We start from the raw sequence: 26105 nt of genomic DNA, 5'->3' as shown, positions 1-26105 counted from the left end.
ATTTTTATTATATTCAAATAGTTATAATTTTACTTTAAACGAATGTTTTAGACTTCAAAATTTAATTTAAATAATGAAATATGTGTTTCCACTTACATATTTCATTTTTACGGATATCGAAATTTTCGAAAAAAAAGAGAAAAAAATAATGACTAAAATACCCCTGTGAGGCATAAATTAATTTTCATTGTTTTTGGATGGGAAGATGGTCCATATCGTTTCAAAACACGATTTTAGTTACTGTCGATCACAGGGGAGGTAAGAAAATCGATACGAAAGCCTTACAAGGTTTCAGACAGCATTCGGGGTAAAGAATGTCTGACGAGACTTCGTGACGATTGTCACGGGCTCGATAGGAGTTCCGGGTCGTGACATGATGGATATGTGAATCTTGGATTTGGGTTGTTACTTCCACATATGTCCTAAGTGTAGTTAGTTTACAATTTATTATTTTGTTGATATAAGCATTGTACAATAAAAGATGATTTCTTTCTCTTAATTTTTGGGATTGGCACCATTTAGATCAAGATGTTTGATATTATGATAAGGACACTTAAGGTGAAACATGTCCTTAACATGAAAAAAGTGTGATATCCTTGAGTTTGTTGATAAGAAAGGCTATAAATATAATGGCCAAGATAGTGTCTTTAAGGTATCTAAAGGAGCTTTACCTATCATGAAAGGCAAGTTATGCAGTGGCCATTTATCATCTAGTGGGAAGCACGATTAGAGGAATTAATTCCATTGTCTCATCTAATGATCCTAACGATGATGTTACACATTTATGACATATGAGATTGAGTCATATGAGCAAGAAAGGAATAATAGAATTGAGTAAGTGTGGTTTATTGTGTAATCAAAAAATTGGGAAGCTAGATTTTTGTGAGCATTGTGTCTATAGTAAACAATGTCGAGTGAAATTTAGCATTACAATTCATCAACCGAAAGAGTTTAGTAGACTACTTCCATTCAAATTTGTGAGGTCTTTCTCCAATGGCATAAAAAGGGGGATAATTATACATGTGACTTTCATTGATGATTTCTCAGGGAAAGTTTGAACATATTTTCTAACGACAAAAATTGAAGTTTTTACCACCTTTTTCCAATGGAAGGCATTGATTAAGAAGTAGACTGGGAAAAAGCCCAAGTGCTTTTGAATAGACGATGATTTGGCATTTCGCAAAAATGAGTTTGATTTGTACTATAAGAATTACAGAATCATTAGACATCGCACTATCATCAAAACACCATAACAAAATGGTGTTGTAGAGCGAATGAATGGAACACTTTTTGAAAAAGCATGAAGCATGCTCTTTAATATTGGTTTATCTAAAGTATTCTAGGAAAAAGCTACCAACATAGCTTGCTACTTGGTAAATTTGTCTCCATTAACTACAATTGAATCTAAAATTCCTAAGGAACTTGGGTTAGGTAAACGCATTAATTACTCTATATCAAGAGTGTTTGGTTATCTTGCTTATGCTTGTGCAAATGATGGTAAGCTTGACTCGAGGGTAAAAAGTACATATTCCTAGGTTATGCATTTAGGGTGAAGGGATATTGATTGTGGTGTATTAATCTGACGTCTCCCAAGTTTATGGTGAGTTGAGTTGTTACTTTAATGAGTTTGCATTACCTCATAGGATAAAGTCTAGAATGAAAATCTTATAAGACCAAGAAGTTAGTGACCATGTGGAGCTTTAAACTAATGCTCTTGGGATAGTGCAAGGTAGTAGTGAAATCTAGATTGAATCACAAGAGGTAAATGAATCGGTATCTCATATACAACAACAAAGCATTTCTATACACAAACCAAGAATATAAAGAATTCAAGAACACTTCAAAAGTATGATGATTTCATTACTTGTGTCATTGGTGATTTTGATTTTTATGTTTTATTTATGGTTGAAGAAGTAGAGACTAATGAGCCTTACTTTCATTGTGAAGCAATTACATGTACCAAGTCTTCTTGGTGGCTTATTGCCATGAATGAAGAGATTGAGTCTCTACACCAAAATCAAACATGGGAGCTTGTTTAACCACCTAAAGGCATTATAGATTTTCATTTAATGTATGAAGGAGATTCAAACACTAGTTATAATGTGGTTGGCTTCTCCAATTTAGATTTTGCTGGTGATCTAAATAGTAGAAGGTCTCAAACGAGATATGTATTCACTCTCTTAAGATTTACGATTGGTTGGAAAGTAGTTCTTCAAGTTACAGTTGCTTTGTCTACAACTAAAGCTGAATATATGGCAGTGATCGAGACAATGAAGGAGGCTTTATGGCTTTAAGGCTTAGTTAGTGATCTTGGTTTTGATCAAACACATACAATTGTGTTTTGAGATAGTCAAAGTATCATACACTTGGCCAAAAATAAGATGTTTCAAGAAAAGATTAAACATATCCAAGCCAAGTGTAACTTCATTCGAGAGATTTTTTCCAGACGTGAGATTGTAGTGAAGAAAGTAAATACAATTAAAAATATGACAAATCTGTTGACTAAGTCAATTTATGGGTAAAGTCCATGAATTGCTTGGACTTGATTGGTGTTCATAGCGTTTGAGGCCCTTTGGGGCATTGGTGGTGACGAGAGAGATTGGTTTGTAAGTGGAGCTTGGTGAATTCAAGCCTAAGGTGTAGATTTGTTATGAAAGTCTTGAATTGTAGTTTGATAAGGATAGATTAATTCTAGTTAAACTAATATATCTTATTGAGCAAGTCTTTAATTATAGCTAAACTAAGGTAATATATCCTAATAAGACTAGGATAAGATTATTGTACTTGGTCCTATAAATGATCATATGGAGTTAAAGCATATTATAAGCCTAGATCTAGAGAAAGTGATTTAGTTATATGAGGGATAAAAGTTGTGAGTTTAAAATTGTTCTTATAATATCTTGATTTTTCTTATTGGATCTTTCTCTATTGTTGTGCCTATAGATGTAAATAATCTAAAGACCGAACCACGTAAATTTTTGTGTTCTTGTAGGTGTGCTCGATTTTTTTTATTTATTTATTTTATTGATTGTGTAACATCTTAAACAACTCTTTAGAGATTATTCTCTTTAATTATTAATAAAATATCATATGCTTTCAAAAAAAAAAAGTCATTGAAGCATATTTATATTTTTCTTGAGTTTAATTTATGTTAGAAAAATCATTAAAATATAATCATAAATCATTGAAGCATATTTATAATTTTCTTTCTTTTCTTTTTTCCTATTAATATTTACCTACCTATGATTCATATTTCTTTTTCTATTTTCGTTCAACCTTTTATTTTAATTGATTAATTTGCTAGGTATGGTTGTTAGTGATTCTATTCGTGTATGTGTTGATTACAAAATTAAATATTCATAATATGTCATAATTTATGATTTTATTATAAAGGATTGAATTTATTCTCCTACAAAAGTAGCAAAGAAGGTAATTGGGTGGCTTAAGAGTATTGTCAGTTTTAGGTTGATAAATTATTGTGTTTAAAGAATAGGAATAAGTCATTGAAATATATATATATATATATATATATATAGAGAGAGAGAGAGAGAGAGAGAGAGAGAGAGTTACTGGCTATGTTTTTATCTTTTCAGTATTTTTTTTTCTTTAAAAATTTATTTGTTAGCTATGAATGTTAAGTATTCTATCGTTTATATGTTTTTTTCTATGGTTTAGTTTGATGAAATTACGTTTGCTTTTATAGCTTAGTTTGTAGAAACTGTCAATCATGTGATTTGTATGATCTTTCTCTTTTATATATCTTATTTAAATTTTAAAAAGGGCTAATTATGAACATCGTGTCAACACCATCTTCACGAGTTGCCTAAATTAATTGAGTGTTTAGTTATCAACTTCTTTTTAAGATTCTTATCCGCTTACTCAAACTTAAATGTAGTTAATCAAGCCTCAACAATATTATTTCTTCTAAACATATATAATGGAAGAGTTTCTAAACTTTTATATGCTTAACTATATGTTTGTTTATAGATAAAATTCTTAATAAGAAATTTGGGAATATACATGTGGATATTTTTCTAATTTCTAGCATATAGTTTCTAACGTATAAGCATTAGTAATTCTTTCCATAAGACAAGAAAAGGTCATAGTCTGGTGTATAATGCAATTACAAAGCTAAAACTCACCTGTTGCTTCAAGGCAGATGATATATGTACCTGAGAAAAGATACCGAGATTAAACCAAAAATAATTATTCCTACAAATGAAGAAAGGCGATAACAATAATTGTAACTAATGAATTTCGGAAAGCATACTTGTAGGTGGATCCATAGAATTGTAGGATACGTGGGGGCCATTGAAAAGATAATATACAAAGCTGTCCACATAGGTTCTCAACGCATATCCCAACCCCGCCAATCTAGAATATTCAACACATCAAGTCAAAATAAACGGCTATATAAAAGAAACTTTGACGATTAATGTTGAGAAAGAGTGCTATATATAATATAAAATGTAAAATAAGCTCAAAATTTTTTTATATTAACAGAAATTAAGTAAAAAGAAGAATTTAATTACTATAAGTTTTCCAAATCATGATTTAATAACCCAAACCAATCTCAACATGATAAGAGATCTCATAATGCTCGAAAATACTTACATATCGTGAAATGAAACTTTGTAGCAGGTGTTATTGTAGTCTTTCCATGACATCTCGAAGCCCGGTAAAAGCTTTCGGTAGATATCCGAAGTAGACAAGCCTCTGATATTCTTAAGCATAATTGGAACCTGAGCTATGACTGTGCAAGATTCATTGAAATCTGGTGATTTGGTTTCTTGATCTAAAAAATAAAAGTAGGAAGGTGGATGGGAAGAGCTATTAATTGGGGAGCAACGGGACGCATCAACGTAGATGGAAGATTTAATCGGTCTTGTGCAATTTACAAGAAACATAGTGCTAAATTCAGAAACAAAAAATCCAGGTTGATACGATGTCGCCCCACACTCGGAAAATCGAACAGACACAGAACTAAGAGGAAGGGAGCAATTATCCCAGCCCAAACTCGCATCGACAACTCGTATTTGATAATTTTCATAAGAGATGTCTTGCACAAAGAATTTCCCCTTCTCCAGGACCAAAGTGGTCAGGTTATTATTCTCACACTGCAGTTCAAGCTTTTGGTCACCACACCTGCGAGGTTGGCTTTTTAATCGGAAAGGGTATCTGATGGGAACGTTTCCACATAGAGAAGTTCCGCAATCCTTGTTTCTACTTCTGGCACTGCAAGTTTCAGGGAGTAGAAATAAAGCAAGGGCCATTAGGCCTAACAGCGGAAGTCGTGCTTTTGGCTTTGGCATGCTAAAGAATTTGGGTGGGGAAGAAGCAGAACGAGGATGGAGGCACGATGCTAGCAAGTTCCCATGTCTAATCAAGGAAATATAGAAGCACTGAAACATATTTCTTTTTTATGGCAGTTAATTAATCCAAGTCATCCTTTGAAAAGTCAAAGTCAATTTGTCAAGCTATCCTGGAACTCATATTCAAAGTAGAGGTGGCAAACAGCTAGTGCTAGGCATACGCGGCACTGTGTCCAAACTCATACCGTAATTTTCTTTTGGGAAGGCATCACTTCATTGATTAAAAGGAACCTGTACAGTTAAGACAAGGAGGTCAAAAGGCCTTGTTAAGAGACAAAAATACCACCATAGCAACTGTACAAAAACAACACCCTTAACAGATAAGTGCAGGGGGAAGAGATCCCACTAAGCCAAAAAACAGGGACAAAAGCTATACAGAAGTATATCCAGAATCAGGGCAGATACAGCTATCAAAGATCAAAATATTGACCAGGTTCACAAATCACAGGGTGCCTTTAAGCAAGAGGGACAGCATTACAGATTTATGAAATCAACCAGCAGCATTTAAGGGAAGAGAGAGAGAGCAAACTGGCTTGAGGCTTCACCGATCATCCAGAAAAAGTCATAAGGTCTAAGCACTCCCTCCTTAGCCAACGTGTCAGCCATTGGTTGGCAGAACGTGCTATGTGAGTACTACTCCATCTATCAACTTTTGCAAGTAGGGATCAGATTTGAATAACCATTGCTCGCAATCTCCATGACATCTCATTAGGATCGGTAAGCCACTTGACAACATTGCGATAATCAATCTCCATGGCAACTCATGCCATAATTGACTGTTTTTGTTAAGTCACGTTAAAATTATTGATGAAACATAAAGCTACAGGAAGGGGAAGAAGAGATGTCTCAAGAAGTAAAAGTCAATTCATGATAAGGTAGAAACATGATGAGAAGACACTAGAAAAGAAGAATTGACTTCTCAGGTATCCCATGATCAACCTACAAAGAGGAAAGAGCAGAAACTTGTTGAAGAAGTAAAAATGGAGAATAGGACAAGAAAGGAATGGAAAAAAATTGAATTTGACATTTCAATTTGACACTCACCAGATAAAAAGAATTGACTTTTAGAGAAGATAGTTATCGATTATCATAAAACAAAATGCTCAAGACTTGAAGTGAGACAAGAAAATTTGACTACTTGCAAACACACTAATCGATTCTCGCCAAATAGAAAGCATCGTACTCAAATCAAAGGGAGAAGAATTGATATCTTAAGAATAGGAAGATCAATTCTCAAAAAGCAAAAAGTCTCAAGTTACAAAAGAATCGACTTCTCACATGTCCATCAATTGATTCTTGAAGGTTAACTGACGCAAGTCAAGTGGCCCTTACTATTAAAAAATGAACAAAACTTCTCTTTAATGGGAAAAAATTTAAAAGACCTATAAATACCTTTGTGAATGACCTTTTCAAGTGAAAAGAACAACTAGAAAGAAAAAAGAGCAAGAAAATTACTCAAAGAAGAAAAAGAAGCAAAAATTTCTCAAAGTTCATTCCTTTCTCTCTCTACAACAAAACTCTCAAAGCATAACATTCCTCGATTCATTTTCATTCTCTTGTACTAAACTCAACTCATCAACCTTGTTAGAGGTTCAAAGCTTTGTAATCTACCGTTGTAAGGTTATACCTCCATAGCAAAAGGTAGAGAAGTTATGCTTGATCTTAAAGAGGCAATGATTTGTATAGACTGTGCTTGATTTTAAAAAGGCAATGACTTGTTGAAAGGTTATTCTTGATCCTTAAAAGGTAGTTACTTGTAAAGGTTATGCTTGAACCTAGTTGAAAAAGGTAGTTGATGGTGGATTCAAACTCTTTTTGATATCAAGGGAGAGGATGTAGGCTTCAAAAGTCGAACCTCTATAAAAATCTTGATTGAGTATTTTTCTTCTACTTTATACTTTTTACTTGCTTTGTTCTTCATTTTATAAGTTCTCATACTTTGGTTTCTAAGTTGTACTTTCAAAGTCTTCATCTTTACCTCTGTTTTTCAAGAAAAATCAAGTTTTTGCTTTAAACAACCAATTCACCCCTCCTCTTGGTTACTTTATCTCAAGCTTCTCGATCTTTAGAGTGCTTCCACACTCTAATTTCCCAAGAAAGAGAAGAAAAAGAAGTACAACTAAGTGCCTTTACAAGTCTGGATAGATTACAATCAACTCAAGCACTTTTTATAGAATTGGAATGAAAAACAAGTGTTTTTGGTGAAGAATATTTGACTTTTTGCTCAAAGTAGATCTTTTTTCTTCAAATCTTCCAAAAACTCTTTTTTCTTTGACCGTGGGAACTTCCTTTTATACTTGGGGAGTCAGATTTTTCTGTTGGAGATAATTTTTAGATGTTGGGAACAACTCTAATACACTTTTAGCCATTATTTTATCCTCTAGCATTTAAATTCAAAAAGAGAGACAGACTTCAGCTAATCGATTACAGATAGTTCTAACCGATTATAGACTTTCTGTCTTGCACTATCCTGTTGCTGTTTTCTCTACTCTGATCAATTACAAGAGGCTCTAACCGATTAAGAGTTTTCTGTCTTCAGACTTATCTTCTTCAACAGACTTTCTCTAACTGATTATGGCAGGCTCTAACTGATTACAAACTTTCTGTTTTCACTTCTCTACACAACAGTCTTCCTCTAATTGGTCAGCACTTCCCTTGACTGATTGAAGCTTCACTTTTTTCAACCACAACCAATTAAAATCACCTTTAATCAACTAGAAGTTTTTTGAATTTTAAACTTCTCCATTTTGGCTCCCTTCAATGATCAATAATATTTTTAAACTTGTTTTTGACGCTTGAAGATATTAAGACCTTGTGCTTTAACCGATTAACCAAACCTTTTAACCGATTAATATTTTTCTGTTTTGCTTCAACTTGTCACACAGCCATTCCTTAATTGATTAAGGTTCTTTGATAATCAGTTACTAATGTTCTGTCTTTGTTCATTACTTGTTCTTTCCTTTTTCAACCGATTAACTTGTTCTTTTAATTCAACAAGCTTCTTGACTTGCTTTTAATTAATAGCTTTGTTAAGGGTACAAAATTAAATCCGACACACTTAAATAGTGAAGTTAGATATTAATGAATGAGGTATGTTTTGTTATAATAAAAAACATATGAAGTCAACAAAATGTTAATATATTTAATTAAAGTTTAACTTTAACAAAAAGAAGTTATTTAAGTGAAGCTAATTTAAGAAATTACAGTGTTTAGTTGTTAGTGGGGAGTGTAAATAGATAATGGGGAGTGCCAATAGCCTCTCCCTTTAATTTAATGTGTGTTATTTTAAAAAAAATTTATATAATGATGTTCAATATTTAATGACATTTTATGTCAAATATGAAAAAATATTAAATGAAAAAGAGTAAGATTATTAAGAGCATTTATGAACCTAAAAATGGTAATCCATTAAAGTCTTTTTTTTTTGTCAAAAAGTCAGAACAAGATCCAAAATTTCAGAGCAACCAACCTTCCAAACAAAGAGAGAAACAATCCCATTGAAATAGTATTATAAAGTAATAATCCTCTGGTGAAGATATTAACTTATGGCAAAACTGGCTCCTAACAAAGATTTTTTCTTTTTTTTGCTTCTTTTGGATTAAGTAAATGAGAGCGATCATTGTTTGAAAAATCATAAGTCAATGTGGAAAACAGTTTAACCATTTAGTCAAGCTCTGGAAAAATATCTTTAGGAACTTTCTTCTTATTTTTCGAAAACCAGTAGTGGGTATAGGACCTTTCAATAATAGCACCAAAATATATATATTTTTTTAATTAGGAGAAAGGGATTCGAACTTTGCTCTTTAGCTAATGGATCATACATCAACCAATAAGCCAAATGTTAAAATGTAGCATTAAAATAATTCAAATGTTAAAATTTATTAGTCAATGATGTAAATATTAGAATGAATTCGAAAATCGTTGGCCTTACTTTTTATTTTAATAATAAATTTATATATATTATAAACATTTTATTTGCAAAAGAATTTTATATAATTTTATCTAGAATATTATTTTGATAATTGCACATATTACACAAAGATAAAACAAAAGAGTAAGTCGCTGGCATATAAGTCGAAATTTTTTCTAACATGTATGGTGGGTTAATTAGTTTATATATGTTTCAGAGTTATTTAATCGGTATTATGATTTGTAGTTTTAAATGTATTCTCATTTAAAGAGAAATGTCCATTCTAAAATATTGTAAAGCTCATATTTGTATTAGATTTGGTCATTTTAATAACTAAAATAAAATTTTCAAACAAAAAAACATTATAATGAGAGGTTCAATTTGAAATTTGAAATTTGAAATTTTGAAAAAAGTTACGTGATAGAATTTTGTATAAATTAATGAAATTCAGCACCATATTGACTTGATTCTTGGTGCTAGTTTGCCAAAGTTGCCTCATTACAGGATGAGCCCAAAGAAGAGCAAGATTCTCAAAGAGAAAATGGAGGAATTATTGTGCAAATGACATATCTAGGAGAGCATGAGTCCATGTGTAGTTCCTGCCTTACTAACCCCAAAGAAAGATGGGAGTTGAAGGATGTGTGTAGTCGCCGAGCCATCAACAAGATTACTGTTGGATACAAGTTTCCAATTCCGAAGCTAGATGACATCCTTGATAGGTTACATGGAGCTAAGGTGTTCACAAAGATTGATCTTCGTATTGGATACTACCAGATTCGAATTAGACTTGAGGATCAATGGAAAACAGCTTTTAAAATGAAGGAATGATTGTATGAGTTACTTGTGATGCCATTCGGGTTAACCAACGTGCCTAGTACCTTTATGCAATTGATGAATCAGGTATTGAAACCTTTTATTGAAAAATTTGTTGTGGTTTATTTTGATGATAACCTAATTTATAGTTGATCAAAAGATGAACATCTTTTGCATTTGTGCAAAGTACTAATAGTCTTACAGGAAAATAAGTTGTATGTGAACTTGAAGAAGTGCAACTTTATGACAAATAAGCTATTATTCCTGAGCTATGTAGTTAGTGCAGATGGAATTCAGGTGGATGAAAAGAATATTCGATCTATTAGAAAAAGGCCTACCAAAAAAACAGTAACGAAAGTCAGAAGTTTTCATGGGTTGGCAACATTCTACAGGTGTTTTATCAAAAATTTTAGTAGTATTGCAGCGCCTATTACAGAGTGCTTGAATAAAGGGAAGTTGCAATAGAGTGAAAAAGCAGAAGATAGTTCTGCCGTGCTAAAAGGGAAGCTATCTACCGTTCCTGTTTTAGTATTGCCAGATTTTGATGCATTATTTGAAGTTGAATGTGACCCTGGTGGTGTGGGGATAAGAGTTTTTCTTTCACAAAAGAAAAAACCAGTAGCTTATTTCAGTGAAAGGCTCAATGATGCAAGGCGTAAGTGGACCACGTATGATAAAGAATTTTATTTTGTTGAGTGTGCTTTAAAGAATTAGGAGCATTACTTGGTCAAGTGAGAATTTGTTCTATTCTCAGATCATGAAGCACTGAAGTACTTGAATTGTCAGAAACAGATCAATAAAGAAATACATGCTAAGCTGAGGCACAAGGTTGGAGTTCATAATAAAATAACAGATGCATTGAGTAAATGTGCAAATGTGTCGGTGACAATGAGACAAGAAGTTATGGGCTTCGATACAGTCAGGGAATTGTATCCTACAGATGAGGATTTTCATGATACCTGGAAAAAGTGTATCACACATTAACTTGTTGAGGATTTTTACATTCATGATGGTTTTCTAATGTGGGGTAACCAGCTTTGCATTCCTAAATGTTCATTGAGAGAAAAGTTGATTAGAGACTTGCATGGTGGAGGTCTTGCTATTCATTTAGGTCGTGACAAGACGATCACTGCTATTGGAGAAAGATATTATTGGTCACATTTGAGAAGGGATGTAACAAGATTTGTGCAATGATGTTACATATGCCATACCACAAAGCGATAGTCCCAAAATACTGGTTTGTACATGCCTTCACCTGTTCCAAAAAATATTTGGAAAGATTTATCTATGGATTTTGTGCTTGGACTACCTCAAACAAAAAAGTCCATAGATTCTGTTTTTGTTGTCGTTGATAGGTTTTCAAAAATGGTGCACTTTATCCCTTACAAGAAGACTTTAGATTCAAGCGGAATAGCCAAATTGCAAATTGTTTTTCAAGGAGGTTGTTTGTCTGCATGGTGTACCTAAAACCATCACTTCAGATCAAGACGACACGTTTCTTGGCCATTTTTGGAGGACTTTATGGAAGATGTTTGATTCATTCTTGAATTACAGCAGCATAGCTTATCCACAAACTGGTGGCCAAACTAATTCAGTGAACAGAACCCTTGGTAATATGATTCGCAGTATTTGCAGAGATAGTCTGAAGTAATGGGACTTTGCATTGGCATAAACAGAGTTTGCTTATAATAGTACTGTTCATAGTGCCATAGGAAAATCTCCATTTTCTATTGTGTATACAAAGTCGCCACAACATGCTCTTGACTTGATCAAGTTGCCTAAGTTCCTAGATTTAGTGTAGCTACTTACAATATGACTAATCAGATGCAAGATGTTTTAAGCAAATAGTTTAACCCATTAGTGAAGCTCTTGGAAAATATCTTTAGGAATTTTCTTTTATTTTCTGAAGAAAATAAAAAATGAGATACAAAAGTACAAATTTTTTGGATTAAGTAAAAATCAAAGTCAAGCTCTGGGAAAATATCTTTAGGAATTTTCTTCTCATTTTCCGAAAACCAATAGTGGGTATAAGTAGGACTCTCAATAATAGCACCAAAGTAATTCAAATGTTAAAACTTATTAATCAATGATGTAAATATCAAAATGAATTTGGAAATAGTTTGTCTTACTTTTTATTTTAATAATAAATTTATATATATTATATACATTTTATTTGCAAAAGAATTTTATATAATTTAATCTAGAATATTATTTTGATAATTGCACGTGTTACACTAAGATAAAACAAAAGAGTTAGTATGACTAGCATAAATGTCGATGGTTTAATTAGTTCATATATGTTTCAGAGTTATTTAATTGGTATTATGATTTGTACTTTTAAATGTATTCTCATTTAAAAAGAAAATTCCATTCTAAAATATTGTAAAGTTCAAATTTGTATTAGATTTGGTCATTTTAATAACTAAAATAAAATTTTCAAACAAAAAACCATTACAATGAGAGGTTCAATTTGAAATTTGAAATTTCAAATTTTGAAAAAAGTTCGTGATAGAATTTTGTGATTGATGTTTTTTTTTTAGATAGCTATAACTATCATACCTGAAAAAGATGCCACATTTTCATGAAAAAGAATACTTTTAAAACATTTCTAAGATCTTTTTTTAAATGAATGATGGCAATCAAATGAAAGTTTTCATTAAAATTTTATAAAAAAGTATTTTTTATATAAAATAATATAAAAATTAAACTCCTTGAAAATCAAAAAGAACAATAAAATGAGATACAAGGAGTCCAAATTGGACCAGAAAACCGTTGACCTATCAAACTTAGAGGGTACACCCAAAGGAATATCATTAATTTTGAGGAAGACTATTTTGGAGAAACTAGCAAGCAATTTTTTTTGGCTAAAATCCACCATTTCAATCTAGCTCGAGTTAAATCACAAATCCCTTGTAGAGAAGTTATTTTCATTCCTTGCCACTTGCCAACCAACTAAACACCTTAATATTAAAATAAGGTGGGCCAAAATGATCACCCAATATTAATTACTCCACTAAATACAAGGAGCTGATGATGTCCTTAGATAAAGAACAAAGGTGAAAAAAAATAGATAAAGAACAATGATGAAAAAAAAATGATGAATAGATTCACACTTTAAGGGAAAAAAATTGAGAAAAACAACCATAAAAACATAAATTTTATCCACATGCATCTAGGTTGCAATTTCTTGAATGGAGACCTTTCTTGAGCGAAAAACAATCTTCGAGGGCTTTAAAACAAAATGGTTTAACCGCTCACTAAATGGAAATAGACCAATCGAATTTCTTTTATCTGAAAGATTTTATACATATACTGTTTCTCACAAGTATCTTACATAAAACTTGTACGATTAATTATGAGTCGCTAGGCATAAAATTACAAAACGACATAGGTGACATAATGAAACACATGTTCACCAGTTTACACTACATTTAACATGAAGTTGATGCTTCAGAAGGAAGTTGAAAAGGTCTGGGAGGCATTTTGAGGAGCTCAATATCAGTTTCGAGCATCTCCAAGACTTTGTTCATTGAAAGACGATCATTAGGCTTCATTTGTATACACCTAAAAGCTATTATTGACATCTTCCTCACGATTATCTTTTCCACATCTGCAAGATCTCCCAACTCTATGTCCTCTCCTTGATCAAATCGGTCATAAATCCATGATGGAAAGTATATCTGACTTGATTGTTCAACGAATGCATTCAAATTTTTCCTCCTTCCCACCATTTCCATCAACAACATACCAAAACTATAAACATAAGCTTTGTATGAGATGCCTCTAATATTTTTGTAGACCAACTCAATATTTATCTCTGATATGTTTAGTGCGACCATGCTGCATAGGATTTTTGGCAATTGAAATGGCTGACCTGTTATCAATTAACAGAGTAGTGCCCTCTGTTTGTACGAAACCCAAGTCTCCAAGCATTTTTTTAAGCCAAAAAAGCAACAGAGATATATTCGGCCTCTACTGATGATTGGGCAACCACTTTCTGCTTTCAAGAATTCCAAGAAAAAACAGCATTGTCGAATGAAAAACAAAATCCACTTGTACTCTTGGAATCATTCAAGCATTCAGCTTAATTGCTATCACAATATCCCATTAGCTCCTTGCTTTCTTGTTTTTCAAACTTCAATCCATAGTCCATGGTTCCCTTGATATATCACAGAACTATTTTCATAGCTAAAAAATGAATCTCTAATGGAGCTTGCATGTATCTAGATAATAAGCTTGTTGTGAACATTAAATCAGGCCATGAGGCTGTTAAGTATAGTAAAGAACCAATTAAACTTCTATAAGTTTCCCCCAAGTCTAACATCTCAAATTCTTATTTCATGCTTCTTTTGAAATCATCAAAAACCGACCCACTAGGACCAGTGATCAACAGGTCATCCACATAAAGAGAAATAATGAGCTTATCAAAAATAGATGAAGCACTTACATATAATGTAGGCTTGTTAGCACTTTTGATAAAGCCTTAAGACTTTAAATATGTGCTAATTCTATCATACCATTTTCGGGGAGCATATTTGAGCCCATATAATGCCTTTACAAGCTTGCAAACTTTTCCTTCATTGCCAAGTTCTACAAAGCCTTCCGATTGCTTAATCAAGATGTCTTTAGATAATGTGCCATTCGAAAAAGCTGACCTGACATCCATATGCCAGATTTTCCACCCTACTCTTGCTGCTATAGCAATGAGTAATCTTATTGGATCGTGTCTGACCACTAGAACAAATGTTTCCCAGTAATCCACCCCATAAACTTGGGAATACCCTTTAACAACTAACTTGGCTTTGTATTTATTGATTGCTCCATCATCATTCAACTTTGTTTTAAATATCCATTTTACTCCAATGATATTTTAATCTGATGGTCGATCAACAGGGACCCAAGTGTGATTTTTTCTGATCATTTCTATTTCAGTCTCCGTGGCTTGTCTCTAATTGTTTTCTATTGATGTTTCTTCGAAATTGGAGGGCACAACTATAACAATATTGCATTTAATATATATGTCTTGTAATGTTCTTGTTCTTTTGACTGCTAAACTCTTATCTTTAATATCTTCTTCATGATTCTGTTCATTCAAAACTACATCATCAAGGAAGTTCAAATTCTCTGAAATTCCAACAGCATTCTTTTCCCAATGCCATATGCTTTTCTCATCGAACCAAACATCTCTATTGACAAATATTTTCTTGCTTTGAACAATGTAAACCCGATATCCTTTGGAGACACTGCTATGACCAAGGTGAATACAAATCTTTGTCTTGTAATCTAATTTGGTTCTCTTCTTATGAGGAATTTTCACATAACAAATGCACCTGAAAATTCTCAAGTAAGTCACAAAGGGTTTTTCTCAAAACCAGATTTCATGGGCATTCCAATTTTTTAGACTGCTTGAAGGCACGATATTAAGCAAAATTATTGTGTTACTTGCAGCCTTTGCCCAAAACAACTTGGGCAATCCTTTCTCATGTACTAAACAGCATGTCATCTCTAATATGGTCCTATTTTTTCTCTCACAAATGCCATTTTGTTGAGGAGTGTATATGATTGTTAACTGATGCTTAATTCCCTTTTCCACAAGGTAACTCTTGAAAGTATTTGAATAGAACTCTGAACCATTATCAGTTCTAAAAACTTCCAAACGATTTTTAGACTCATTCTCCACCAACGCCTTAAAGCCCTTAAACTTTTCAAATACCTCTGATTTATTTTTTAGAAAATAAATCGAACAATATTGAAAAAAGTCATCAATAAAAATGGCATAATAGATGCTACCAGTCAGTGAAGCAGTACTAACTGGACCACCAACATTAGAATGGACTAGTTGTAATTTGTCATTTGCTCTCCGGGAACTTGAAAAGGGAAATGGCATACGACTTTGTTTGCCATGCATAAAAGGGCTGCAAGTTTACTTAGGAATGGACATACCAAGAAGTCCTTCAATAGTGTTAGAATTAATCATGTAACTCAAAGATTTAAAGTTTACATGTCCTAACATTTTTTGCCACAATTTAGCATCAATTTTTTTACTAACACAGGCAGTATGCTCAATTTTCATTTAGTCAATAGAAAAGCTTTTGATTTCTCATTTTGACTGTCATTAACTCATTGCCAGATGGATCAAAAATTGAACAAAATTGTTCTTTAAACAAAAAAGCATAATGATTTTCAACTAGTTGACCCACACTTAAATGATTTTGTGTCACTTCAAGCACATAATGGACCTTTGAGATGTATTTAATGTAGTTCATTGTTTCCACAACTACTCTTCCTATTCCCATAATCTTTAAATAAAGGCCATTCCCAATTATAACTCTTGCCTTGAAGTTTCTGTTAAACTTGGTAAAGGGTTGGTCATTCCCTGTCATGTGATTGGAGTGCCCACTATCTATAAGCCATGTGTTCCTTTCCTTATCATCAGCAATCTGAGCCGTAAAGAGTTGTTCTTCTGTTGCATCTACCTATTTTGCAATTGCTGCCTTTTCATCTGTGTGACCATGCTTGGCTTTACATACCTTTTTGAGATGATCTAATTAGTTACAAGACCTACACTTAATGTTAAGCTTGTACCAACAATATGTAGGAGTATGGTTCCTTTTTTTACAGTGCTAACATAGAGGAAATTTATTTCCTTATTTGTTTAGCTTGCCATCACCATTCTTTTTTTCTGTATCTCGCCTGGTGTTATGTTTCTTAGCACTATAGTTGCTAAACAAATCTGAGAAAGTTTATCCTTGTTGTAAGAGCACTCTCAACACTCTCCTATTGACAAATGGCTTTCCTTCGTTCTTGCGCTTGTAATGCTTTTACCAGTTCAATCACCAAAAGTTTAGACATATCCTTTGAGTCTTCCAAGGAGGAGATTTTTGCTTCAAATTTTTTTGGTAAGCTAACCAGAAATTTATGCACAATCCTTCTGTCAAAGAGCTCCTCACCCAACAACCTCAGTTGATTGACAATCTTCAATACTTTAAACAGTCTTTTATTGTCTCATCTTCTCTCATCTTTAATACCTCACACTCCCTCAGTAAATTGAGTACTTGAATTTGTCCTGTTTTATCACTACCATGAAATTCCTCTTCAAGCTTGTCCCAAGCTTCTTTTGGAGATTCACAAGCCATAATTTTTGTGAAGATTGAGTTAGTCACGATGCAGTGAATAGAAGAGATAGCCTTATAACGCTTAGCCACCTCTTTACTGTGCTACTTTATTTGAGTGATGGTAGGATTGGCATGCCTCATAAACGGGGGTTCTCCCCCAACTTCTACAACCTCCCACAAATCAAAGGCTCGGAGATAAGCCTTCATCTTAATAGCCCATATAAGGTAATTATCTCCAGAAAAAACAAATGGAGCGGAGGCATTGTAACTTGCCAAAGCCATTGAAACACAATGAGATGTAAGCAAAAGAGAATACTAAGATGATATTGGCTTTCACACTTGAAGAAAAAAAAATTAGGTCCCTTAAGATCCTTCTTACTACTTTGATACTACGTTAGGAAACATATTTGGTTGATGATTATGAAAGAACTCACAAAGGAAGTAAAGAAAGTTTTAAGGAGAAAAACCAGAGATATCGAAAACCAATTACTAGACACTAGAGAAGATGATCAAAATAACCTTACACACTTGTCTTACAATAGATTACTTAAAAACTGCAACTACCAAACAAAAAGTCAAGGAAAATAATCTAGTTTAGTTAACAAAGAAAATCAAGAAAGTTAGTGCTACGATGGGTGCATTCTAAGTCTGGTACCTAGTATGGGATAACCACCTAGTACATGAAACGTGGCCAAGCATCACAACCAACTTCTAACACTAACAGTAAAGTAGCCACTTAACAATAAGCAAAGCTCCACTATTGATGTTGTGAACGACTTCAAAGCTAAGGCAGGAACCACTCTTAACAACTATACCAAGTACGTGGTTTTTGTTTTAAGCCATATAATGCCTTGTGGAGCTTATAAACCTTATCTCTTCTAGATTCAATCTTAAATCCTATTGGTTGTTTCACATAGATTTCTTCTGCAAGTTTACCATTTAGAAATGCAGACTTGACATCCAAATGATAAATTCTCCAATTCTTTGCTGCTGAGAGAGCAATCAATGACCTGATTGTGTCAAGCCTTGCTACAAGAGTAAAAGTCTCCTGATAATTGACACCAGTTAATTGTGCATATCCCTTGGCTACTAGTCTCACCTTGCATCTATTCAATGAGCCATCTGCATTGAATTTTCTTTTAAAAATCCACTTCACACCAATCACTTGGTGGTGCCGAGGTCTGTCTACCAAGGACCAAATGTTATTCTACTCAATCATCTTAATTTCTTCTCTCATGGTAGCATTCCATTCAACATGCTTCGAAGCTTCATCAAATGAGGTAGGTTCCGACAAGGCAACATAACATTTGTCATAAATATCTTGAATAAATTGTCTCTTTTATAAGAGCTTCATTTGTGGTTTGATTTGCATCAAGTTTATCATCATCAATATTCTGACTTTCAATGCGATACATTAGAGGTGTAATGCTCACTATCTATTGTTGTTCCCAATTCCACTCATCATTCTTAGCAAATTCCACATTTTCACTAATAGCAACCTTGCTTGAGTCAAGCTGATAAATTCTATAAGCTTTCAACTGTTGACTATACCCAATAAAAATGCCTTTTAATGCCTTTGATTGCAATTTATCTTTATGCCCTTTCGGTATGTGTTGGTAACAAATGCAACCAAATACTTTTAATTGATTCACAGAAGGTTTTTTTTCCAAACCAATGCTCATAGGGAGTTGAGATTTTCATGGTTCGTGGAGGAAGAATATTATGTAGATAAACTATTGTGCTTGCTACCTCAGCCCAAAATCTAGCTAAATAAGCTAGAGACTTCTAATGGCATGATGGTACTTGGAGCTAATAAAATCTCACTTTTCAAAAAAAATGTAGAAGAGGCTCTCCAACTATTGTTTTTAGAAAATCATGATATTATCAGCGACCAACAATTGATAGATCCATAGTCCGTTGGTGCCAGTGGGAATCCCTTGACGTAATCTCATAGCCTCCCCTTTCTCCATAATGTAGTTAAAAGCTTCCGCTACAATATTAAAAAAGAAACGATGACAATTGACACCCCTGTCTAAGACCACATCTTATCGAGAAAAGTTCTGTTGACACACAATCCTTCAAAAAAGGAACAAAGAGAAATAAGGTGTTGGTTTTTCTTTTTCATATACCATGCAAATATGAAAATGTTGCTTTTCCAATAATTCTCATTCGTAGTGAAATTATAATCGAAGACAGCATAGCGACATTCATTAGCATGGAAGGTATCTTATGAACAACATAACTTAGTTGTTGTATTTTTTTTTTAAAGTTCAAGTGTGTATTAATAAGTTAGCTGTTAAAATATTTTATTTTTCAAAAACAATTAATTCCATGATCTTTTTTAGTTAAAATTATTATTGTTTTTGGATATGGCACTGAATTATTTGTCTCAAACCCAATAAAAAATTGCCATATATCATCCTTGTACTAGATTCCCTGCATTTGATTAGTCTTTGTATTTTAATCTACCAATAGATCAATAGAATAGTTCTAAACAATAAATTAAAATTAATAATTTAGGAAAAGCAGCCAAGTCAAAAACTTAAAAAATCTCTCTCCAAACGAAACTGTGTACATAATTCCAAATATAATTTAGTTAATATCTCATCTTCTAAAATTTTGACAGCATATTTATGGTATATGACTACAACTGCGAACGCATTTCCTGCATCTTACCATATATAAATTAAACATCAAAGGCAATTGGCTCAAGGAAAGCCCACATACCACACATGGTCTGATTTCCATATTATCTTCAAATCCATATCCTACATTCTTTATTTTGCCTCATGTTTTTTGTTTATATATTGGGCCACCCAAACGTTGGCTTTTGAATCAAAGTTGTGAATCTTAGCACTACCAAGAGTAATCTTAAATCTTCAAGCATTGAGCCTTTGACCTTGTCATCCGCATATTTCCATGGGAAGATTTTTTCAAGTCTGTGGTTGCTTTTCCAAGGTTGGTCTTGGACGGGTCAAGAGACTAGTTTTCACAGCTACTTGCATATTCATCTTCCTCTTCCTCTTCCTCCTTAGTGCTACCTTGGTTCATTTTATGTATGTGGTAAGGTTCTCCTAAATTCTGCTTCCTCCACCGCTATTTTCCCTCACTATCCATCAACTTTTGCTAATTTTTTTTATTAGGTAAAATTTGAGAATGTTGAGATGAGTAAATGTATCTAAGAGTGAATAAAATGAAAAATGTGTGTATTTATTATTAAAACAAATTATCAGATATAACTAATACTGTTTTTTTTTTTGTGTATCATAAACTAATACTGTTATTTAGATGTAACTAATACCAGCAATACTGGTATTTAGATATTATTAAACTATGTTTAGAATACAAAAACACCATTTAGATCCTTAATTGTCACTTTGAAATGAATTCTCTCCATCAGCATGTGAATTGAATGCACCATAGGTGCACGGATTTTTTTTAATCAAATTTGCAAAGGGCAACTGCTAATATGTCTAGCAAACAAGAAAGGGAAAATATGGATACCCCTAGACATTCTTTGTATAATGCATCCAGAGACTGACTCAATTGAGAGTCCATGCTGGCACTATTATCTTATTGTTTAGACAATAAACCCTAAGAGAATGAAAGCGGTACTGGTATATATACATCAAAGGCATTAGATTTCCATATATCAAGTTCTGTTACTAGAAGATTACTGCAACTGCTTAACTTTTTTTTTATCTACTTTTTTCTCAGCTTGTTATACAAGGCAATCTATTTCGCCTGATGATTTCTTGCTCATGAAGTAGCACTACAAAGCTCTAGCCAAGAATTCAATATGCTCTAAATTGCTCTAATTCAGGATTGCAATAGAAATGCCCTGATAATTACCCATCGGTATTTTAGCCTGATGAATTGTCAATTGAAACTTGTCCAAACTACTTCCAGTGGATCCACCATGATTTACAGCATTGGAAAAGTTCAGGAATTATAGAAGAGATGATTGAAAGAGGGAAATCGAGTGCAGAGCTTAGACTTGTAATTGTCAAGGGTGAGGTTTGCATGAAAATGTTTGGCGAGCCTTATGAAACCAAGGATTTATTTACGCTATAGGGCACTTTGCAGCTTCTAAGATTTTACCCTGGAAAGCTACCAAACTTGGACCTTTTTGTCCTTACTGGAGACAAGAAAAGGATCAAGAAAACGGATTACCCAGGACCTAATGCTACATCACCACCGCCGTTGTTTCATTACTGTGGTGAGGAGGAAGCACTCGACATTGTGTTCCCTAATTGGACCTTCTAGGGATGATAAATTCTTGTACATATTACCACAACACATTGGCATTGTGAAAAAAAAAGTAAAAAAAAAACTACCAAATTTTAATTGCAATTAACTAGCTAGTCTTGTTTACTTTGTTTTGCTCTGGCAAGGCTAAGGTTAATATAATGCCGTGGGGGCAGATGCTGAGTGCAATAAAAAATGGCAACAAGAGGATCAATTGCGAAGATAGGAAACCTTACGCCTATTGGGAGGGTAACCCATATACTTCTTCAGAAAGGAAATACCTTCAGAAATGTAACCTCTCAGATAAATATGATTGGAATGTTTGCCTTTATACCCAGGTAACTATTTAAGATTGTGTTTCTTTTGCCACTTTGAGTCTTGGATGGGCTTCTATATATTGATTGAAGTCATGAGAAAATTAGATAATGCCCAAGTTAGAAAATTACAAAATCCATACATAATTAACAATTTGTTCTTTAAAAAAAAATATTCAGAATTGGACCAAGGCAAATGAAGAAGGGTTCAAGCATTCCAAATTGGAAGATCAATGCACCCATAGTCACTACAACAAATTTAACCTAAGACAGCACATTTTTAAAATGTGCTACTAAAAATATTTGTAATAACACTTTTTTATGTTTTTTAGAACATTTTTGTAGATCTAACCTCACTATATAAATTTTTAGATGCATTATAAATAAAATATAACGATAGGAATTGCACACACTAGCAAAGGTTGCACTTTTTTATATTACTACTAAATGTGAAAAAAGTGAAACGAAAAGTTTAAATAGCTACACTTTTTAAAATTTTACCATACAAAAAAATATATCACCTAAAGAAGTGTGATTAAAACTCAATTTTTTAGTAGTGGGTATATATGGAACCTTTCTTATATCATTCTTATTGAAGGTTATTTCTTCATTTCTGTTATCATAAATTTCAATTTTAAAATACTCATTACTCTTTTTCTTTGATACTAACAAAGATTTTGAATTTTGGTATGGTACCATCTGTACAAAGATATAAAATTTATGTAGAAGGAGTGACAAGGTCTGTCAGTGAGAAATACATACTAGCATGCAATAGCATGACCTTGATGATAACGCCCCGATACTATGATCTCTTCTTGAGACGCATGGTGCCAATGCAGCACAACTGGCCCATCCGCAAACACAAGCGAATGCAGAGATCTAAAGTTTGCAATTGAATGGGGCAATAATCACCCTCACAAGGTGTATATATACATATATTCTTAGCAAATGGAATATGGATTGGATTGGATTGCATCTCAAATTTTTTTTTGTTTGAAACTTGTCTGCTTCTTTATATGTCATTCACAGCCTTTTTATCTCATAAGACAATACGCTTTACTCTTTCAGGCACAGGCTATTGGGAAGGAAGAAAGCAAACTAATTGAAGAGTTTCTGACAATGCGAAACATATATGATTATATGTTTCATTTGTTGAACGAATATGCCAAGCTCTTGAAATTTAAGCCAACAATACCTTTGAAATCCCAAAGGGTCTGCTCTTGAACTTGTCCTCGGAGCTTGCATAAAGCATCTTAGTCCTCACCCTTGATGTGTCAGGTGACCTAAACCACAAACAACATTGCAGCCGTTTTAATTGTAACGATCCTTCAAAAATTGAGCAAAGAGAAACAAGGTGTTGGGTTTTTCTTTTTCGCTTTCATATACCATGCAAAGAAGAAAATCTTACTTTTCAGACAATTCTCATTCATAGTGAAATTATAATCAAAGACAGAATAGTGGCATTCATTAGAAAACAAGAAGTTGGTGAAATCATCATAAGTTGCTCCCAAACTCCCGAGCTTCTCTACAATCACCTATTGCGTCTTCTCATCAATCTTCAAGACAATATATCGATGATTCCTCTTTTGTTTTTAGTTCCAAGAACTTCTGCTTGCACTCATCATTCACAGCCATTCCAGCTGATGAATTTGCCTATTGCACCATATATATATATATATATATATATATATACACACACTAGTTGTGTACCTACCAAAAAACAATTGTTTTTCCATTAAACTATGATTCTACAAATTCGATTAAGATAAAAGTAAAAGTACGACTTCTCCTCCCGCTGGTTTAACTAAACTTTGAAAAGCATATTTAAATTTTTAATATTATAAAACTCGATATGTACATAGATAACATGCATGCATGCATGCTTGTTTTAGTCAAGTTAAAGACTAATATACATATACAACCATAATTTATAAAGATAAAGAAAAAAAATTTCATAATGAAAATTTTAATTAATATATTTTCTATGAAAGATTAAATATTTAAAAAAGTTATTAGTTAATTCTGAATAAAAAAATAAAAAACAAATATTAATACCAATGGAATTTTCCTATTAAATATTCTGTTGTAAAACCTTTTTTCAACAAACAGGTCCGTTGTAAAATTGGCGGGAATGAATTTCTTTTGGCACCTAATATTTTTGATGGATTACCAACTGAATTTTATCCGTTATAAAATTTCGATGAGAATCTGTAGGAAATTCTGTCAAAAAATTTGGTAGAAGTGAAAATTTTTAAAATTTTTCAATAGATTTTCAACAAAATTTTCCGTAGAAAAAAAAAAATCTATTTCGTTGGAAATCCATTGAAAATGGACAAAGCTGTTTATATAGTTTCTCAAGCCATATCGCAATCCTGCCAACCCTGAATATTCAGTATATCATATTAAAATAAATGCAATACATCAGCTGCCTTGATTAATAAAATATAGTTTTGAGTCAAACTTAATTACAATGAAAGATGAAATCAAAATGTTTTAATTTAAACAAAAAATGGACTAAAATGAAGATCCTAATTATTTACAATATGGTTTTGATGTTTTGTATTAGTGTAACAAGTTTTAATTAAAATATGGTTTGAATCAAAATAATTACATTAATGACAAATGAATTCAAAATGTTTTAATTTAAGCAAAAAATTTGAGTAAAATGTGGATTTTAATTAATTTTACTTTTCCAATCGTAACTTTAACAAAACCAAGAAAACCCAGAGAAAGAAATAGAATTGATCAAATGCTTGCAAAATTCTTTCATCTTATGAAATGGATATATGTGGAGGACAGCGCAGCTCATATCATAGAATTGCCATGACATTTCGAAGTCCATTGATAGCGTTTCGTAGATATCAAAGTAATACAGTCCTATGATATTGTCAAAGATATTTAGAATCTCAGTTATAATTGTATAAAATGTTAGAATTTTTCAAATAATAAAGTGTATATTTACATTATTTAATTTGTTTTTCTTTTTTATAAAAAATGGATTAAACTTATTTGGTTTTAATTATAATTCATAATATGATTTAATAAAGTAAATAGAATCTAAATCCTATGATTAATTTCACTAAACTACCCAATTCCAGCAAAGCTGATCAATTTTACCAAAACACCAAGCTTTTTTTCTAAAAAAAAAAAATTATCCACATTTGACGTTAAGAATTATGAATTGATGCCAAGAATTGTGAATAGTATTACATATCATAGCAATAAATGTCATAACAGTCTGAACGAGGGACAGATTCTTATGAGTGGCCTCGCTGTGTTTTGGCAGGATTGGATGTTCCGGAAATGGGACTTTCAGCAGGGCTCCATCATGGTTGGGAGCTATTTTTGCGTTGATGCTCCGGTTCAATAGTTTTTTTGGTTGTTCTTCTTGTGAATCTGTTTTTTTGAATAAGTTGAAAGTTTGATAAATATGCTGAACTTTGAACACTCAAATAGAAATTAGCTACTGATCGACCCTTAGCTTTTGTTTAGGTTTTGAAAAGGAATTAGGCTGCCAGTGAAAACTTTTGTAATTGTACAGTTGATCTTGCCCATATAAACTTAAGACTTGTCATGACATTACTGATAATGCGATTTCAGAGATGTGTCATTCAATGATTTTTCAGGGAGCTTTCCTTCTTGGGTCAGTGAAGAAAATTTACAACTGCATGTTTAATCTCTTTCTTCTGCATCCTATGTAATATTTTCCTAACAAACTTTCTTAGCCTTATATTAAGCGATGCTTTTTATTCTTTCTTAATTCTTGCTTGCACAATAATTTATCACATTCCATTTCTACGTATAGTTAAACTTAAATCGAGATAAACCAAACTCTCGGATGACCTTCTTGAGGGCCCCTATTTTGTTTCTGTTGGGAAATTGCGGAATTATCTCTAAAGAATTGCCCAAGATCTAACCCAATTCAATAGAATAAAGAAAGAAGAAATCAAGCACACCCACAAAAACACAAGAATTTACGTCGTTCGGTCTTTTGATGACCTACGTCCACGGCACAGCAACAGAGAAAAATCTACTAAGAGAAAAATCAGGAGATTACAAGAAACAGTCTCAAACTCATAACCCTTATCCCACGTACACCTAAATCACTCTCTCTAAATCTAGGTGATTGTTATTCTTTAACCCATAGGGTCCTTTTATAGTATCAAATACAATAACCTTTATCCGAATATAATTAGGAATCTTATCCTAATAGAATTAGGAATTGTTATTCTAATCTAACTAGATTTAAAGACTATTTTGTAAGTATACTAATTTAATTGGAATTAAACAATCCTAATTAAATCCCAATTCAAGACTATCCTAACAAAATCTT

General features: G+C 32.7%; 1 protein-coding gene and 1 pseudogene across 1 annotated transcript in view; both read right to left on the bottom strand.

Moving 5' to 3' along the window:
- The window catches only part of LOC18594498 (rust resistance kinase Lr10), a 13569-nt gene extending 8187 nt beyond the window's left edge, over positions 1–5382 (bottom strand). The window contains exons 1-3 of the mRNA XM_018124855.1: positions 4615–5382; positions 4271–4374; positions 4143–4172 (exon numbers count right to left, since the gene is read on the bottom strand). Of these exons, the coding sequence (XP_017980344.1) occupies positions 4143–4172; positions 4271–4374; positions 4615–5312 (832 nt within the window). The 5' untranslated portion in view covers positions 5313–5382. The remainder of the gene's footprint in view (positions 1–4142; positions 4173–4270; positions 4375–4614) is intronic.
- LOC18594500 overlaps positions 1–26105 on the bottom strand; it is a 65293-nt pseudogene that overhangs the window by 36461 nt on the left and 2727 nt on the right.

This window comes from Theobroma cacao, chromosome 7 (assembly GCF_000208745.1).
Source record: "Theobroma cacao cultivar B97-61/B2 chromosome 7, Criollo_cocoa_genome_V2, whole genome shotgun sequence".
NCBI classification, from domain to species: Eukaryota; Viridiplantae; Streptophyta; class Magnoliopsida; order Malvales; family Malvaceae; genus Theobroma; species Theobroma cacao.
The sequence above is the reverse complement of the archived record's forward strand: the minus strand, read 5'-3'. Positions and strand labels throughout refer to the sequence as shown.